We start from the raw sequence: 19,434 nt of genomic DNA, 5'->3' as shown, positions 1-19,434 counted from the left end.
GTCTCCCGAGCTTCACCTCCCAGCTGTTTTTGTAGCAGGGTGGTCTGTGTAGGATCTGCCAGTGGGAGTCAGCCAGAAGCTTCAGATGATGTGTGAGTATCAGCATCCTTCTTTAAGGATGTCTTTCAGGGGAGAGCAAATACAGCTTCTGTTTTTTGTCAGCTGTTGGGACTACCAGCAACTGACAGTACAATTGAAGGTGACAGTGTAATATTAAAATCTTTTGTAATGGGTCCTACTTACCTTGGAGTCCAACTTTCCTTGTAATACAGCAAATGTCATAGCTATATTGGAAAGAAGAGTTAGTGCTAAGAGGTTGCAAAGGGACTTGGGAGCAGGAGGGTCTGTCTTCCACCCTTTCTTGATCTGACAGAGGCAAAGTAGGCTGGCTTTTATGTTGTAAAGGCAGTCACTTTGATTGTTTAGTCAGGAAGCTGCCTGATGTGAACTGGAATTTTGTCTGCAGAAGCATTCTTTGTGTGGGTTTACTTTTGTTCACTTTTTTCAATTATTTCTGATGTCAGTTCTGATACTCAAACAAAATTATTGTGAGTGCATGCTACAAATGAAAAATAAATGATCTTGTGGAAAATTCAAGAGCTGTGTAAGAGGTGGTTTATACAGCAAGCTAAAAGGAGACTTGTGGTTCATCTGACTCAGCCTTACTGATTGCTCTGATGCTCACTTGCTATAGGGTCCTGTTAAAAGACTGGGTTGACAGCTTTTATCCCCAAATTTCCCCACTGGGCCATACAAATGCACAGCCATTTCAGTTTCTCACAAATTATTAAGAAATGCTGCTTACAGCTATGGTTTTAGGTGTTATGAAGTGTGGGCTACTCCAGCCTTTTCCTTTCATATAGTGAAGCCTAGTCACCTTGTTTGGTATCTTTCATTCTTTTTATCCCTTGTAATATATGGTAAAGGCAGTGTACAATAGGTGGAATCAAACTGCAGGGAACTGGGAGGGATAATTATAATTTAGAATCATGTTTCTTCAAGTGTCTTTGAGTCTGTCTTGGCTGTAGATGATGAAACAGCTGTCATGAGATGGGCATGCAGAACTAGGGGATGTTTTTAATTGCCTTTGGCCCAACTTGAAATGCTAATGCTTAGCACATTTCCATTTTTAAAATTTCTTTTTAAAGGGTTAAGATAAGTTTTGCTAGCACAAGATTTGGATTCTTCAGTTTGTTGTTGCCTCAGCTGTATTGTCTATCCAAGCTTACACTAACAGTCTTGGAGCAGACATAGCTTTGTATGCTTTTGCAGCAGTTTAATGGGATCACTGAAATTGGAAGTGAGAAAAGAAAAAAGACCTAGTAGGTCATCTAATATACTGCCTTAGGGCTAGTTAATGTTTATACTGTAAGGAGAGCAGCATTTTCTGCTGTACCATAAATGCCTTAGATAATAAAGATTTTATTTCTTCCCAAAGGAAGCTGCTCTGCTCTCTGAATTCAATCTCAGGGTTTTTTTCTTTTTCTAATATCCAGCCTAGCTCTTCTTTTATTTCCTATTCCTTGGAGTTTGTATAGTGAAGCACCTAGCTCTGATCTCTCCCCTTCCTGTGGTGATTATATGGCCCTGTCCTTTTCAGAGAAGAGTGGTCCAGATACTGCTGTCAGAAGATGTGTGCTGTTCTCTAAGCAGCACTGACACTGGACATCTTGGAAAGCAGCATCACTATGTCAGCCATGTGGAGAATTTCAGAATTGTTATATGGAGTCAAATAGACTCTTTAATTTGCTGTCATTGTCTCTGGTCAGTGTTAGGTGAGCCACCCACCAGGCAGCTGAGCATTGCAGAGATGGTGACACCCCATGTAATATATGCTGCTTGTATCCTGTAAGAGCTGCATTTGAAATCTGAGTATTCCATCTTCTGTTTAGTGTTGACAAACAGAAGAGGTTCTTCTGAAACTGATCTCTTTTTTTTTTTTGGAGCACTCACATTTTGTTTGGCATGTGTAAATCCTAATTAAGCTAGGGATCAGGAAAAGCAGAATGACTCCAGCCTGGTGATTAGAGCACTTGACTGAGAATCTATATGTCTCCAGGCATTTTGCCAGTGAGTTTTTCTATGCTCAGTAAAAGAGCATTGCTAGGAGGGATTGCTAATGCTGTTACCTCAGCCCACCTTAAAGAATTAAATGGCACCCTTTACTCATTAGGGTGAGATGCAGGTTCAAACCTTCTCAGCCAGAGGCAGGAACCAAAATATGAACATCTGGACTGTTGCACAGCTGAAAAGTTGTTTTTCTACACTTAAATACATTTTCTGTCTGTCTGAATCCTGCAAGTCCCAATTTTTTTCTTTTTGGGGTAAGTAAAAGGTCTAGATCAATACAATATTGTTGTGGCAAAATGACAGAAATAATTTTTGCCGGTTCTCCCCTTTCCCAAACATGCACATCCACATGTGCATGCACACAGATACCTTAAGCTAACTAAGACAGTTACCTAGCACTGCTCCCTGTGATGTGTAGTTCTTAACACTGCCAAGCAGGAGGCGATTCGGGTGGGGTTCTTGCAATGGCTGTTCTCTAATCAGCATGGCTGGCAACTGTATTTCATTCTGCTTTTACTGTTTCAGCCTCCTCCCCTCAACTCCAATATTTCAGCCTGCAACAGTCAAAGTGATTATTTTTCCTTAAGTTCTCAATCTAGGGAAGCATTTGATAATGTTTTCCACTTCCAAGAAATCTAATGGCTGCTTGTTTAGGAGCACCCCATCTCCACTGAGGAATCCAGGTATTTTCCTCACTTCCAGGGTTGGGTTATTTCCAAATTCATTTGTGCTACTTAGTGATTTGGTTTTAGTTAGCAAGAGTTTCCAACCTGTATCCAGCTTACTGTGACAACCTTTAAGAAAACCACAGAATGATGTAATAAGCCCCTGCATGGAAAAATAAACAGCTCTGGAGAAACCAGCAGTAGCAGCCTCAAGTAAATATTCTTCAGTCACTGGGGTTTTGAATATGACGTTATTTGAAAGGAAGAATGAGTAATATATTAAGGTTAGCAGCTGAAGACAGGTTTGTGTGTGCTGTGCCTAGTTTAGGGAAAAAAAAAAAAAAAAAGAAAAAAATCATTGCTGTTTGTTTCAAAATCCTGCTTAGTGAATGGGGACCAATTCCATGTGGCCTATTCTGTTAAGCTCTGGCACCCAGGCATCGTGCTGGCATCTCATGATGGCATTCCAGTAATAGAGCTTTCTCCTGTCAGGAGCTCTTAGTGGACAGAGTATAACTGAATGAGCTTTGAAAACAAGAATGGTGGCATTCACATTTCTTTTCCTTAATTGAGCCAACTTGAAGCCCAAACTTTAGGGTTTTTCAAAGGGGTAAAATACTTGAAAACTTCACATCTGTATATATCCTTCCATTCACCTGAAGGGATATCTCGTGATTCTTGAGTGCAGTTTGTCTCCAGAGATCTGCATAGTGAAGTGGGATGTGATTATATCAAGTGTCATTATCAGGACCTGAGTTCTCTGGTTTGTCTGTTTTCCTTAAGGGGTCTTTTTTCCCACTTGCAGGAAAGAAAAATAAAAAGAAAAGAGAAGAAAACACCCATGGCACCCCCAAAAACATTCTCTATAATAGTTAGGAAATGACACTGTTTTCCTGCATGCCTGTCTTATTGATCAGGGGTAGTAATTGCCCTAAGAGTTATTGTACTCATGGGTATGCTGCCTTATCCATATTGAGGCTTTCTGTGATCAAGTACATTAAAAAGGAGTCTGCTTGAGACTATATTGGGAATCAGAGTAGTTCTTCTTGATCAGGTGAGATGAACATATAATGAGACACAGCTTGAGAAGGAAGCTCTTTCCAAGTTTTAGTAGGATACCCCAAAAATAGCCAAGGTTAGACAAGAGTTTAATTTGTTATTAGAACTTTCTTTTCCAGAAGTGAGGGTAAGCACAAAGAGCTTGAATGCCTCTATTATTTTCTGGAGTGGGGAGACCTTGCACCTATGTATTGAATGTACGGTTATCTGGAATTGTAGAAAATTTCTTCATGCCTTGGAAGTGTGGAACACTGCAGAGAACAGGGAGCTAGGTAGATTCAGATGAGGTTCTTGGAAAGCAAAACAATGTTCTTGTTTTGTTATTGGGGGTAATTCCACACCTGTCTTTATCCTGTCAGCCTTATTCCTTAGGTGTCTTGTCCTACTCTTGGTGCACAGCACTTTCCACCTTGTTATTTAAAGACATGATACCATGGACTTCTGCTTCTTCTGCTGCTTTTTTCCTATTTCCCACTATTACTAAACCAGTTGTGTTAGTTTGAACTGACTCTCTCAGTGCCAGTTCTGTTACTGTCCAAATGTCTAATACAGGACTGTAGGCTCTTCCCCAAGACCTGTGGCTGGTTAGTGTTAGGATACTGAGAAAAGGAGATAGCTATCACTTTATCAGGAAAGTAGGTTGTTTTTATGAGGGCTGTAGTCAGGAATAATTCTGCTTTAGGGACATCTGAGTAAGATGCTATGATGGCATTTGAATTGGAAAATTTTGGTGCCTATGGATGACATCCTAATGCAGTCCTCCTTGGTAAACATTTCTGTGCTTCTGTCTCCTCTGGGCATAACACCTGGGATTAGTTAAAGGCTTTTGAATTTCTCCCTAGCTGAAGATGTAGAAAGTGTCATTGATGGTGTGAAGAACAAGAGTTCATGGGAGGGAACCAGTGTGTCAGAAAACTTTTGTCTTTTCAACTGATCTCTGTTAATGTATCTTCCTTGGTTCTTTTCCTGCATCTTGAGCCAGTACCTCCCAACACTGTGCTCCTCTAACCTGTCAAAACTATAGGGCTAAAGGTCTGTGACTATTGTCCCATCTTGCACAATTATTTATCTTCAGACCTTTGTATTAATCCTCCTAGCCCTTCTTTTTGTGAGGATTTGTTTTGGTTTTGTTTTGAAATAATTTTAGTTTAGATTCTGGCTTGATATCAAATAAAGCAATTTCAAGAGGAGCTCCTGTTGAGTATGAAATTAAAACTTACTAATTCCATTACATTTTCACAACAAATATATATGCTCTTATTTGCTGAGTTCCTGCTTTGTTGCAAGCCAAAATGTGATGTTTCTGCATTACTTTATTATCCCTCCCTTCCCTCCCTGGCTCCATCTGTGGTGCAGGCATCCTTTCCTGTCTTGGCTGCTGCTTGGGAGGCCTGTGTCTCCTCTTCTGGAAGTTCTGAGAAGGATGATATGTGTGATGCCCAAGGGTGATTCTCCCACAGTCTCAGTGTGACAGGTGTGTGTGTGCTGAAGAAGGGAGTATGTAGCGGAGAGCAGAAGCAGGGGGAATGGAAGAATCTAGGACCAGGACCCTTCCCAGACAGCCAGCAAACAAAGTCATAAATAACATGCCATTGGGGACCAGTTAATCTGCTCTATGAAAAGGTGCAAAGTATACAAGTGGGAAAAATAACATTGTATAATAATAAGCGTGCAACCATAGGTGTTAAACCATATGCAGCTAGGCAAATAAATGAAGCTCCCCCTGAGAGCTGTGTGATAAATCATTCCCAAAGAATTCAGTCACTCCCCCTCCTTATCCCCCAAAGAAAGAAAACAAATTACTTTAGATGTGGAGTCATAACTACTACTCTGCAGCTGCCAGTTAAGTCAAGTGGACGAGGAGCAGCAGGAGAAGAGACAAAGATACATGGAGCTGGGGTAAAAGGGGAAACAGAAAACAACCCCACATTTAAAACCACTGGGGATTTGTTGGGGAAGGGAAAGGAAATAAACTCCAGCACCAGGCATTACGTGGATGTACAGGAAAGAACTGAGAGTGGTCAACTTTGTGGAGTTTGTTTTGCTTTTTAGCAGAAGCTGGTTCAGATTGAAGGGGATGCATACATTTGCTGAAGTAATTCCTTAGCAGCACAGTGTTCCTTGCTGTTTGTGATAGCAACATTTGGCACAGGGTGATTTGTGGATCTGCACTTCAGATATCCATTTGAATGTATGTTGATGCCTGCAGAAAGGCTGCACATATTGACTCACCTTCCTGCCGCTCTTGAAATGTTCCTGTCAAATTCACCACATTTCTGAAGTACCACAATTAAGGGGGAGCTCTTTCAAGGTAACTGTCATTACTAGCTCCTAGATAACCTCTGGGAAAGGTTTAGATCAAGGTAGGCTTCTCCTGAAACCAAAAACCCTGGTGGGGCTTGCAAGTGATTTGCAAAGACAGAAGTGAAGGAAAAAAAACCACAATTTTTTTTAGTTTAAAACACAGGTCAGTGTATTCCAATGAGCATCTGCTGCCCACAGAGTTGTCCAAGAAGGCCATGAATATTGCCTAGTACAGCATAAGGCTGTGAAGGAAAAGAGCTGCATTGCAGAGCTTTGGAAAACCCTACCCTTCCATGGAGCTGTCTGTTGGACATCCATCTCATGACACTGACCGAGTTTCTCTGTCCTATGGCTGATGTCTGAATCCCATGTTACATCACTGAACTTCCAAAGTTCAGATACTCTATGCAGAGACAGCTGACTCTAGGTAAATATCCAAAAGTGAGGGCTAGCTTCCTGTCAGAGGCAATTCCTTCTGCCTCCTGTGTAAAATATTACAGGAGAAAGCTGATCTGTCACTACATGAAAAGGCTCATCACACTATAAACCTGTCTCTCTTGCCTTCTGTACCTCACCAGAAGTAGCATTAAATATAATGTTGCTGAAGATAGGAGGACCAGTCTGAACCACTTTTACCTGCCTGTGACAATTTTCAAAGACTTTCTGTTTGGTGTCCTATAATTGCAGAGTAAAAACACTGTAAAAATAGTGTGCTTGTATACTCTAGCTAGAAGAGGTAGGCAAGTTCTGCAATAATTACTGTACTCGTTGTTCCAAGGACTAAAGCAGGTGTGGAAGTGAAAAAAGTTTCCCAATAATTCTAAGGCTCCAGTAGAAACACCTATTGTTTTTTTGTTTTATTGAACAGAATTCCTTGGTGTGGAAAGAGTGCAGTGAAAAAGGAGCATAGAGAAAATGAATGTGTTCAGAGACAGGTGGCTTATGTCAAAGCTAGATGTGCCACAAGCTCACAGTGCTTAGAAACTGTGTGAAATGGAAAAGAGGCATTAGGGAAGAAAAAACACAGACGGCGTAGTTTTGTCTCAAAATGACAAGGGCAGTGTCTAAGGTTGAAAGATTCTTCTACTGCTTAGGAAACATCCTGATGTCAGGAAGTGAAGAGGCTGCGTTTTGATGCCAAACTTTCTCTGCTAAGACTATGGAAGCTGTTGTCATTTTGAAGGTACTGTGCAGGTACAGCTGTCATAAAGAATATGGAGGCCAGGTGCATTAGAGGGGATCTGCCACCCTGAAAACTCAGATTTTTGATCTTGTTTACATAATTTCTAAGAACTTTCCCAAGACAGTGACTGTAAACATAGATATGTATGCATTCTTTCTGATACATGTCTTTTGATGGACATCTCGCACGACCAGTGTGCTTGGAAAGGTGGTAACCTAGCTACCCAATCCCTGGTCATTGCTGAGAATCTGTAAGTACTGAAGTTGTAAGAATAGAACCAGTTTTTTCCCTGTTATACAGGAGCCGTGTCTGTGTGAATCATTCTGTGTCCTGCAGCGACAAGGGATCAGACCCCAAAATCTGGAAACTTAAACCAGATCAAATATCCTCAGAATTTTAGTCTTTGTTAGCAAAGAGGTTGCCTCAGTCATTGAGGATCTGCTGGAGCTTCTCAACTTGTGTGAGGAGAGCAAAAAAGACCTGAAGACATTCATGTGGGTTTTTCTCCCTGTTTTAATTCAGGGTCACGTCCAATTAGTAGCAGCTCTGACACGTGTAACCTGTTCCTAATCTGGCAACAGAGATGCCACTGCCTCTTCCAATGAGTGAACAGAGTTATCATCAGGGCTTTTTTTATATCAAACCTAAATCTCCTTTCTCCAAGTAGGCTGTCTGCTACTTGAACTACCCATGGGGGAGGAAAAAAAATATCTATGGCTTTTTTTTCTTTTTCGTAGAACAGCTTTTACATCTCAGAAGACTGAATGTCATCCCTAGACTAAACAAATTGAATTCTTTTAGCCTTTTCTCATAGATCAAGTGTTGTAGACCTTTGCCTGTTCCCCTTGCTCTCTCATGCCCTCTTGCCAAACAGTGCTCCTGTCCCTCCAAGTGCAGTGCCCAGTGCTTGTACACAGGGCTGATTTAAAGAATCACTAGTACTTTGTGCCTGTTCCTTATGTGAAGTCCCTGTCATTACATTCCACAGCTGGATTTACCTGTTTTGTTTTTTTATTGCTGTTTGCAATGTCATGAAGCTGCAGACTTTTTTTGTGGTCTACCCAAGCTGCTGGCCATTTTTTCCAAGTCTCTCTTTCTTGCCAGTAATTTCCTCCCCATGTGCTGGATTTCTCCTTGCTGGTTGCTATGGTTTGGACTTGTAAGTTGTGATTACACTGATTTAAAACCATTTATCAATGTGACTTAGAATTCTTTCCTGAAGCTCAGTCTGTAAATTGGATGCTCTGTTCCATTGGCCAGAGTGGCCATTTAATTTGATACAAGTCTCATGGTAGCTTTCAAAAGAGAGAACTTTTGAGACCTCTTGTCTTGGAGAGCATCTTTTTCTTAACCTGCTGTATTAGGTAACTATCTCATAGTATTTGTACGTAGCTTGCATTTTCCTTACTTGGTTACAAGAATGACAACTTATTCTCTAATGAACCAGAATTTATTCAGAGCTCTAATGCATTGTATATGAGCATGGAAATATTTGCAGTTTTTTCCAGGATGATGTACCACAGCCATGAAAAAAGCATGGTTCTTTTTCTGCCATCCTTCAGCTAGTCTGGCTATAGCTCTAGGAGGGCTAGGACAGTGTGACTGACTGCTTGTGAGGTGGGATGGTACAAAGAGTCCAGGGCCTGCCTGAAAGGCATTTCAGTTAGAATTGCAAGGACAGGTAGCTGTCGACTGACAGGTTTCAAGATGTGCAGGTGTGGATCTTTATTCCTGTGTGGCTTGGGAACCCTGTGGAGCACACTGGTTTTTTATCTGGGCAGGACGCATTGCCCACAAGTTCTGCAAAATGAGCATAAGTTGGGCATCAGAAAGTCCCTCACTAAGTTTGCTCTTATCCATGAGTGGGTGCTTCCTTCAGCAAGTCCTCCTTATTTCAAGCTAGAGGGTAGATTTTGAATAGGCTTCTCATCATATAACACTACTGGGAATGCAGTGCAGCTTTATCTCTTAGAGCAGAAGGAAAATGGCAGGGGAAGCATGTGTTCCTGGATAGCTGAAGTTTAATGAGCCACTTGGAATAATGCATTTTTGAAATTTATAACCCACCTGTTAAACCTTTGCATTGTACTTGTTCAGCACTGGAACGTGTAGTAACATCTGCTTCCTCTGTAGCCTATGCCTTGAGAAATGAAATTGAGTGAGTACCAAGGTAAAGCAAAGTCTGCTCAACTGGTACAGTATGGGAACACCTGCAAGGTTTGTTTTTCTTTTTACCTTCATGTTAGCCAGAAAACTCTGGAGGGACCATGATCCCAGACAGAACAGGGTGGAGTGGGTATCAGTAGTGATGACTAACAGAGGTGTGGAGAGATTTATGCTATCCCCATGAGCCGTATTTGCTCAGCTGTTATTGTGCTCCCAGTAAACACAGAAGGGGTTGTTTCTCTCCCTCCACCCACAGCCCTGCTCAGGGGACAGGCAATAAGGGCCTATTTACTGCATTGCCTTGCTGTTCCTGCCAGCACTTGTGCATGTGCATACTTAAGGCTTTTCAAATGCTCCTTCCCCTCCAAGGAGGAAAGGATGCAGATTTAGGCTGCTGGTGTAACCTGTGCTGAACTTGCTTTCTGCCCACAGCTTTTGTCCTGGGATGAGGTACCTGTTCTCCTGGAGTGGACCTGGCTCCTGTTCACATTAGAGCTTCCTTATGTACAACGTAAAAGCAGCTTTAAGCTTATGTACATTCTGTGGTAAAATAACCAGTTCAAAGCTCTTGTTCTCTGCCACAGCAGTGTGAAGACACATGAGAAATTGACCCTGTCTGAATTAAGCTCCCCTGTGAGACAGGCAAACACTTTTCCTCACTGAAAGGAAAACTGAGGCACAAAGACACTTGGTTCTCATGTTTGGGTTGGCACAGGAGGTCAGTAGGAACTTGGCACTAAATATCCATGCTACTCCCCTTTGTTTTGTGCTGCACTAATGCCTCACTGAGAGGAAAGTTGGGAGATGAACAAAAAAAATTTGGGGGAGATGTGTTTGGGATTTTTTTTATTATTTATTTATTTACTTTAAAATTAGGTCCCTCTTGCAGTGCTAACAATGGGGATTGGTCAAGAATTCTTCAGTAAAAGACCTTTTTCCCCCCTTGTGATGAATGCTTGTTCATTAAAACTGAAGCTTTTTGTGGGAATTCCATGGGAAAAGTTTTGCTGGTCCAGACAGAATTTCTGGTCAAAGGAAATGAGGGAGAGAGAGGAAAAGAGAAGGAAATCTGCCCTCCCTGGTACAGCCTGTAGCTCTGGGGTTAGGCTATTCACATGGGTTCATTGGGGCTGGGCAGAAGCATATAGAGGGAGGTTAGACCCTCTCTTTTGCCTGTTTTGGAAGAAAGAATCCTGTCTCTGAAGGGTGTAGGAATCTCTCCAAAGTGGTTGGTTCTGGTGCCACAGTCTCCCTCTTCTTTAAAAAAAAAAAGGTTTGGATGCAGAAGAGCAAAGTTCAGAAAATAATCTGCTGTGGCTGGATGTCAGATGTTCCCTATATCCCACCGTAATTATCCCCACAGCATCTTCACAGCCACGGTGAGTGATGCTTGGTGCTTTGGCTCTGGTGGCAGTGAGAGGTGTTGTGTGTCAGGAGAGCAGCTGGGGGAGGCTGCCCCATCCTCAGTGGCTGCACATAGCCCTGCAAGATGAGCATGGGAACTGTTAAGCACAAACCTTTGGCTAGATGCTACTAGACACCCTCTCTTCTCAACTTTGTGGGGTAAACAAGCATCCCATCTCTTTAATAACCATATAGTTTATTAGACAGTCAGATGAGTCCCTTAATTCATCCATCATTTTTACTTTTATTGTGCAGGCACTAGATGTATGTTTGAATATACGTACTTAAGGGACCAGGAATGAGAGACCTTTTTATGAATCTGACCATGTATTTCTCAGAAGGCCATTGCTAGGGGAGAATTATTGCATTAATAATGTGCAACTGCAGATGTCCAAACCCTGTTTTCCTGCCATAGCTCATGGCTTCAGAGACACTACTTTAAAAATATGTTTTAATGAGTGGTAGAAGTAGTCAAGAGTAAGGAACAGTTAGCATTTTAGAGCTGAGCAATTGAGGTAAAATGGATATTTCTGGCAATGACTCTTCTCTTTGTGTGATATACATTTCCTATTTTTTTTTTCTGAAATTTGTTTTTTTGTAATCTAGATTTGCTGTCTTATTGAGGTTTCACTCCCCAGCAGCAGTAAGTTGGCAAGTGTTACTTGGTGTCTTTGCTGATGGTCAAGTCAAAGCAGAGATTGCAGAAAACAGTAAAATGTGACAGTGCCTTTAAAATAAATAAATAAATGGGTATAATATTATTATTTGTCCTAGGAAGGCTGTTTGTGTCCCACAAACTTGCTGTCTTAAATTTTCTCTCTCTAAGAAATGTTTAGTTTAGGGAAAGAAGGAAAACCTTTCTTTGTGTGCCTGCAACTCCCATTAACAGGGAATAGGCTTTTAAGTACCCTGCATGTATAATAAATATATGCTAGTTTCTAAGATGACAGCTTAATTTCGTACCTGGCATTAAAGTTTCTAGCTTTACCATAGGCTTTCACTATTCTCCACTAACCTGGCCTTGGCAACAGCAGCAGAGTTTCCAGTAAGCAATTTGACTGGAGCAGGAGGACTTGAGTGTCCTGGAGCAGGGGCAGCATTTGATGGTCCCTTGTTACCCATGAGACAATCTTTCAGGGTGACATTGCGTGCAGCTCACGCCAAGCCCCAGACTGGTGAAGCTGATGGAATGGATTTCCCAGCTGATTTTGCTGCCTTTTGAATACCCGAGTGTTAATATGGATGTTTATTTTTTAAGGGAATTAAGTGCTGTTAGAGTGGTAGCCTGGAGGAAAGAGTCTCTTCGGGGACTGGTGCTAGTTAATACTTTCTGCTTTGTAGACAGATGTCACTGAAGGAAATTTCCACAAGGCTGTTGTCAGAGTCAATGTGTTTGCTGTTCGGATCTCCTCCAGCTCAGAGAGGGCATGGTGGATCTGGAAGGGGTTCAGAGAAGAGCTGTGCCAAGTGGGACTCTTCAGCATGTAAATGAGACAAAGTAGGAATCTGTAAAGCAGGAAAGAGCTTCCATGGTAGCTACTTCTAGATATACATTAGAATTAAGTGAAGTATGATTTCCCTGTCGTTTCATTTGTACTGCTGTCATTGCTAATGATGGGCTACTGAATGCTGGTGACAAAGGCAGAGTTTGCATCACTACATATATCTGATATCAACTGAACAAAGCCTGCAAGATTCATTTCACTCAGCCCTTAAACAGCTTTCAAACAGAAATAACTACCAATTAGTTACATATTCTGGTAGTAAATGTGACTATCCAGTTCCCACAAATTTCTGTTAATATGTGCAGAGATTTTTTTCCATTTTTTTATGGCATAGCACAAATATATAAATATGTAGATTTATTCTGTGTAATTTATGTACCTAATTGCAAATGTATGTAAAATAAGATACTAATTCATTAAAGAAATACACTTTTTGTCTTGATTTCAATGAAAGTGGCATATTTCTTTGCTCTAACACAAAAAGAAAACGCACTTTATTTTTTTCAGTCTAATTTTACTGAGAGTTTTGCAAGATGCAAAGGGTTTGAGAAATCTTGGTTTGACTTTGTGCACTCAGGAAGCTTTTGGGATTTAGATAGAAAAATTCTTGGAATGTAGTTCTCTCTAGCAGAAGTTTTTCTTCCTTTTGCTTATAATATAATGATGATAGAGAATTTTGCCCCTGCTTTTTTGCTTTCCCCAAGCTGCCTGAGTGCTTTGTCTCACCTGATGGCCAAGAGGTGAATTGCTGTCAGCAGACTGTGTGTGAGTGGGGCCCTTTGATGTAAGTGGTTTGTTAGGGAGCCTGCAGGCTTCTGGCTCAATGACTTCTCTGTCCTAGTACATCTTGGGAACAGTCTTTTGTTTTGTTTTTTTTCCTTTTTCTTTTCCTTTTTTCTTTTTCTTTTTTTTAATCCTTTTTCCTTTTTCTTTTTTTTTCTCAGATGTGAAATCTGTCAGCAAAGTGAAGTCAGCTTAAATATCAGCTGAGGCTTGAGTTTCCTTTCAGTTTTTGTTGACTTTATGCCCTCCTGCTCCTTCCCAGTCAAGTTTCTCTCTGAGTCAGACTTACTGACACTTAAAAGTTTTTTTTCTGTGTTTCTATTGTATGGGTTTGTATGTGGCAAAGTTCAAGTGCCCTTCACATTCCCAGCCTTGACAGTGATGTGAAATGTTGAGGGGAGTGAGACTTGTTGGGGTCTCTGAGACTCTTCCAGCTGCACCAGTTCAATTGGAAACCAGTAAAAACGCTTCTGGTACCCAGGCATGCTGTACTGGGGTGATGCTGTGCAGACCTGATGGAGTTTCTTGTCACACGTGCAAAGGAATGCTGGGTGTATGGGCAGTGCTAGGGCTTTGTGCGCCAGGCTGGCTGCAGAAGTCACTTCTGGGCTTCTTCCTGATCTTTGGTGCATGACACTACCGTTCTCTTTGACAGTATCTTTGGAAATAGCCTTTCCTGTGTTATAGGTTATTAAGGAACAGGGCCTTACCTGCCACTCAGTATAAGCAGTGTTGGGTGCCCTTGGTGAGGACAAGAGTGGAGAGTGCTGGAGAGGTGATGGCAGTGGGGGTCAAATGGGATAGCCTGTTCTGTTCCCTGCTGAGGTGTGTGCAGATGCTGTCTGCACTGGATAAGCCTGTGTTCAAACATAACCTGCTCCTCTTGGGATCATGTTGGAGAGGTGCTGTTGAGGGGGAGAAGTGTTTTGCGGTCTGGAGAAAAAGATGGAACGGCAGGGCAGGGTATTTGCCTCCTTTGTTAACTGGAAAATACAAGTCACAGTTCAGGATCTCTCAGTTTGCAAAAACATAATCTGGGAAATTCTTACCTCATGGCTGCATTGAGAGTGAATTGTTTTTACCTGATAGTTCATTTCCATAACCCAAATGATCAAGAAGAGTTTCTGCTGTTTCTGGCATCCTGAGCAGCTGGCAGTCGATGTCTATAGTCCATAATCTTGTTGTGTCACAGCTAAATGTAGGAGAAAGCTCTCAACCCAGAAGTCCCTCGGTCCCTGAGGATGCAGACATACTGATGCTTGATGAAAAGGAAACAGACACAAAGTGTTCCTGATGTGAAGGATACCCATATCCTGCTGGCCTGAGGAAAGTGATCTTGATTTGATTCTTTTTCCACCCCCTCCAACCTCCCTTCTGTCTTCCAGAAAAAGTTCACTCCTGTGACCAGGAGAGGCAGAGCGCCCTGGAGGAGGCCCGGCAGAACCCGCGGGAGGGTATCGTCATCCCCGAGTGTGCTCCTGGAGGACTCTACAAACCAGTGCAATGCCACCAGTCAACTGGGTACTGCTGGTGTGTCCTGGTGGACACAGGACGTCCCCTGCCCGGTACTTCCACTCGGTGAGAGCTATAGGCAGGCCTGGGAAGGTGCCTGGCTGGAGGAGATGAGATATAGAAAATACTACTGCAATGGGAAATCAGTTCTTCACTCTAGAGCAGTCAGCTCTACACTGCTTTCCCTAGGGCAAGCTGTGGGTGATGTTCCCTGTTGAGTGTTACTTTGCAGCTCCCTCTCTATAGGACCTGGTGGACATTAACTGCTGTCCATACTTCTCTCTGTGTTAAGTATTCATGCAAAGCAGCCTTTTTTTCTGCTGGCTTGCTTTTCTGAGGTAGGAGGAATGGCGGCTTTGCTCAAGAATATAGATTATGGGCATGAGCAGTGAAAAGACAAGTCTGTTTCATAGTCATCTGCTTTATATTTCCTTGTTGCAGCCTCTTGAATCCTGACCAGTAGGGAATTAGAAGACTGCTTGTTGTTCATGGGTAGACTTTAACCCAGAGATCGATTTTTTTTTTTTTTTTTTAAATTATTTCTTTTTCCCCAGTTACTCTCTATTTTGAAAGTACCTGAAGAATCTTTTCTCAGAGTTTGGAAACAAATTGTGGGTCTGGCAAGTTGCAAAAACAGGCCAGTAAGAGCTGGGACCTAAACTCGGCTAGATATAGTGATTCTGCAAAGCATGAACAGCTTTGAAAAAAAAAATCTCAGCCTATGTCCACAAGAACTGGAAGAGGGCCCTGTGCTGTTTGTGGGTTTCAGTTGATAGCTGGTACTGGATTTCAAAGTGTGTTCTTCCTTATCTTTCCATTTCTGCTGCTGTTGCTGACTTTCCACAAACAGATGCCTGAGAGTGGTGTTTCTTCTGGAGGTTTATTGGGTTCCCCTGCAGTAAGCAGACAAGGCACAACCCACTGACCCTGAGATCAGCTCAGCTGGTCAGAGCATAGTAACCATGGCCTGGTTGTGGATTTGATCCCTATATGAGCCACTCACTTAAGAGCTGGACTTGATGTTCCTTGCTGGTCCCTTCCAGCTCAGAACAGTCTGTAATTAGAGACCATGTGATGATACTAAACCTGTTACATAGTTTAGCTTTTGCTGTTCTTTTTCAGGTATGAGACCCCAGTGTGTGAGAGCGATGCCAGATCAAAGAGCACAGAGGTTGATGATCCCTTCAAGGACAGAGAACTTCCAGGTTAGAGGAACAGGGTCCTGTCTCTGCCTTCTTACCTTGTCTCACCTTGGAACTCTTAAGAGGCCAAGAATATTGTTGAGGAGATAGGGGATTTTCCTCACAGTGCTTGCTTTACTGTGGGGTTTATTCTGTGGGGTTTTTTTTTAAGATGACCTCCAGTTCAGCTGTGAACTGGAAAAGGCTGGGTATGTCCTCAGAATATTTATTACCTGTCTGCCCTTTGAAAATATTTCTGGGATTAGAATTTTCAGGAGAGAAATCAGGATGCCTGGAGATACTCAGGGGGAAGAATGGGCTCAACACTGAATGTTCCATAAAGGAACCTGTCTTGACCAGGACAAGATCCTTTCTGTTTAGTGGGGCTTTTCAGCAGCTTGATGCTCCCTGAGTCACAAAAGAGGACACAAGTGCTCAGTTGTTGGTGGACTGATTTGCTCCCTTACACTGCATGGACTAGGCAGGACAGCACTCACTCATGGTGTACTAAGGTCCCTTACCCAATGATAGCTTCTCACTTAGCTGGACTTCATTCCTCATTTTCTGCCTGGGATATGTTTCATTTCCCACTTCTCCTTGTTTTATATTCTGCTTTTCCTTCTTAACAGTGACAAGTATAATTTGCTGTTTGCCTACGTTTTTGCTGCTAGGAGCATGTGCTGGGCATTGGTGTCAGTGCAGCTCTTAAAAATGCTACCCCACCTGCCTGTGCTCTGTTTCTTCCTTCTAAGGAGCAGAGTGAGGGGCCTTCACTGACAAGGTGACTGGCAAGGTCAACCATTGCTCCCCTCAGTGGGAACAGCTTGAAAATATAAGCTACAGTGGGTCCCTCTGCACCATGAGGGTGTGGTGGACACCAGTAATTCTGCAGAAATAGCTGGTGACTCTGGATCAGCCTAATGTTCTATGAGTAGCATGAAGTGAGTTGTTCCTGAAGAGGTTAGCGAAGGAAATGAGATTTTTTTTTCCCAGATCTGCCTTGTGTGTCTCCTAATTGTTATCCTTCTGGCTCCTGACTTCAGACCCCAGACCTTTCTGCTTAGCAACTGTGCTCTCGGCAGGGCTCTCTTCTATGCAGCTCCTCATTTTCATGAGTCATGTGAAAATTTCCTATTGCCTCCATTTCACATTCAAAGGAAATTGACCAATTGGTTCAAATATTATGTTGTGGGGTAGGGGGAGAGAAGCCAGCTAAATGGATTACATTAAGGCTCATTTCCTTAGGAAATCACACTAAAATAGAATAAACTTACTTCCTTGATTCCCCATCCCCCTCTCCCACTGCTTTACTGCCTATCCTTGCACTTCTCCCCTCCTCTCCAGAAATCCTCTGCAAAAATCCTTTGCTCTTTGGCTTTTTCTTTGAGACTCTGTTTCTGATCTCAAGAAGACAGACTGGTTTTGTTTCCCTTCTCCCTTCCCTTCTTCACTGAAGCCAGACAAAGGGGCAGGAACTGCTTGATGCAGATGAGGACACAGGATGCTCTATAGCTTAGAGGTCTGGTCCCAATATCAAACTCCAGGAGAGCTGCCCTCTCAGCTCAAGCCAATTTTCTGTGCCTGTGTAAACTTCAAACTCTGTGTTTGGCTGCATTGGTTGGTGTGATTGTTACCCAGAGAAGTTTCAAATGCTCCATCCCTGGAAGTACTCAAGGCCAGGTTGGATGGGATCCTGAGCTGCCTGATCTAGTGAATGTCATCCCTGCCCCTAGCAGGAGGGTTGGAACTAGATGATCTTTAAGGTTCCTTTTAACCCTAGCCACATTCTATGATTCTGTGATTCCTATCACTGAAAATACCCCTGTCTATAGAGAGATGGGGAGACAGAGGATCTGATCCTGGTTTGCCTGCCTGAGAAATGCTGTGCTGCATGGACTTCTGATGCTGTCTTGAGGTTTGTTTGATTAGCTGCTCTTGTATGCAAAAATTTACTGATGAGCCAGAACTGCAGGGGGTGAGAGAGAATTTTTTTTTTTTCCTGCTCTCATTTCTTAACAGAACTGAATGTCAAGAAAAATTCCTGCTTTAATTTTCACTCACTTCTGTCAGGGGGACCCCTTACTTTATTCCTCTTATAGAGGTTTGCCCATTCTTTAGACTCTCAGTGCTGCAGGCTGTGTGCATCTTGGCCTGTGTGAAAACACCCTGCAGAGGCCCAGGTGGGAAAAACACAAGTTCAGATCCTTGCACACCTACACATGCTCTCTGCACAACCTGTCATGACAGTGTCCAAAAGTAAAAAAGGAAGAAGGAAGGAAAATGTTGCTTGTACATAGCAAATGGTAAACTGCTAATTCCTGCAGATGGTGAGATGCTGAGAGCCCAGGGAGATGACTTCTAGCAAATAGTTTTTCAGCCTTTTCATTACCTCAACAAAAAGCTCCTTTAAGCGAGTGGTCTACTCTGGCTGCAATAGCAGCTTACCCATTACAATGCTGACATTTTCTGCACCATGTGCCAAATGAGTGCTGGGGGGTGTGCATGTGTGTAGTGTACATAATATGGAGACAGGCTGGTTAGCTATTGCAGAGGACAGAGCCTGTAATACTGCAAAGGAGGGACTTTTGTCAGATCAATTTGCAAGCTGCTTTCAGCTGTCAAAGGATTACAGTAAGTTTCCGGTGCTCTATTTGTGGTACATGTTCTTCTTTGCTGTTCAGGAAAAGCAAAAAGTATAGACATTGCTCAATGGTGCTGTGGGAGGCTGTTTGCTGACATCTGCTGCCCTAATCAGCTGAAAAATTGGTAGTGCATGGTGGTTTTAAGAAAGAGGTGAGGGATGTGGTGATGGCTTCCCTGTCACATCAAGAGAAACAGTTGGATGGGAGGTGATGGGTTGGACAACAGTTTTGATGGTGTAATGTCATCCTGGTAATGGTGTTCAAGTTAAGCACACCTGTTCTTGGTTCCTTGTTCCTTTCCTTGTTCCAAGTTAGAACAGTTATCACAGTGTTCATGGGGTACTTTAAGCAGAAAGGAAACAGCATAGATTGCCTTTTAAAGGTGAGGAGATGGAGAGTTTCATTGTAACAGGCTGGCACTGTTTTGGATAGGAGGCTCTGTCACTCTGGTTATGAAGGTGGGGAGCTAGACAGTCTCAGCACTGAGTGATGGAAATGGTTACCAAGCTCATCTTCAACCCACTTTGTCCTGCTTAAGCCAGCAGTGACTGGGGGTGACAGTACCACATACCAACTCAGTTTGACGTATTTCCTATGTAGAGCAATCATGCAAAGAATGAATTATTGTGGTAGGTGTTGGCAGGCAATACTTTTTGTGCCTGAAGAGGAAAGTGCAAGCAGCAGACATTGCCTTGTGCTCTCGGATACTTTAATCAGTCAATTAGGGCCTCAGAACAGCCACATTTGCCTCAGAAGATGATCCAGGAGGTAATGAATTGTTTTGTAAACTTCTCTGCAAGTGTCACCATGGGAACTTCTGCCTGCCAGGCCCTTCCAGCGCATCCCTGCAGTTTTGCTGGTAGAGAACTGGGTGAGACCTTAAAGCTAACCACACAGACTTCTTTCCAGATATTGTTGATGACCCTGCATGTGTCTGGATAAAAGCTGCAGGACAAATTG

At 42.6% G+C, this 19,434-nt stretch overlaps 1 protein-coding gene across 9 annotated transcripts in view; it reads left to right on the top strand.

The window, feature by feature from the left end:
• The window catches only part of SMOC1 (SPARC related modular calcium binding 1), a 130,193-nt gene that overhangs the window by 88,161 nt on the left and 22,598 nt on the right, over positions 1-19,434 (top strand). For all 9 annotated transcript variants that reach the window (XM_086894493.1, XM_086894494.1, XM_086894490.1 and 6 more), the window contains exons 8-9: positions 14,525-14,717; positions 15,774-15,856. In XM_086894493.1, the coding sequence (XP_086750619.1) occupies positions 14,525-14,717; positions 15,774-15,856 (276 nt within the window). The remainder of the gene's footprint in view (positions 1-14,524; positions 14,718-15,773; positions 15,857-19,434) is intronic.

This window comes from Cyanistes caeruleus, chromosome 6 (genome assembly GCF_971803275.1).
Source record: "Cyanistes caeruleus chromosome 6, bCyaCae1.hap1.1, whole genome shotgun sequence".
Taxonomy (NCBI): Eukaryota; Metazoa; Chordata; class Aves; order Passeriformes; family Paridae; genus Cyanistes; species Cyanistes caeruleus.
Note: the sequence above shows the minus strand (reverse complement) of the source record. Positions and strands in the feature narration are given on the sequence as shown.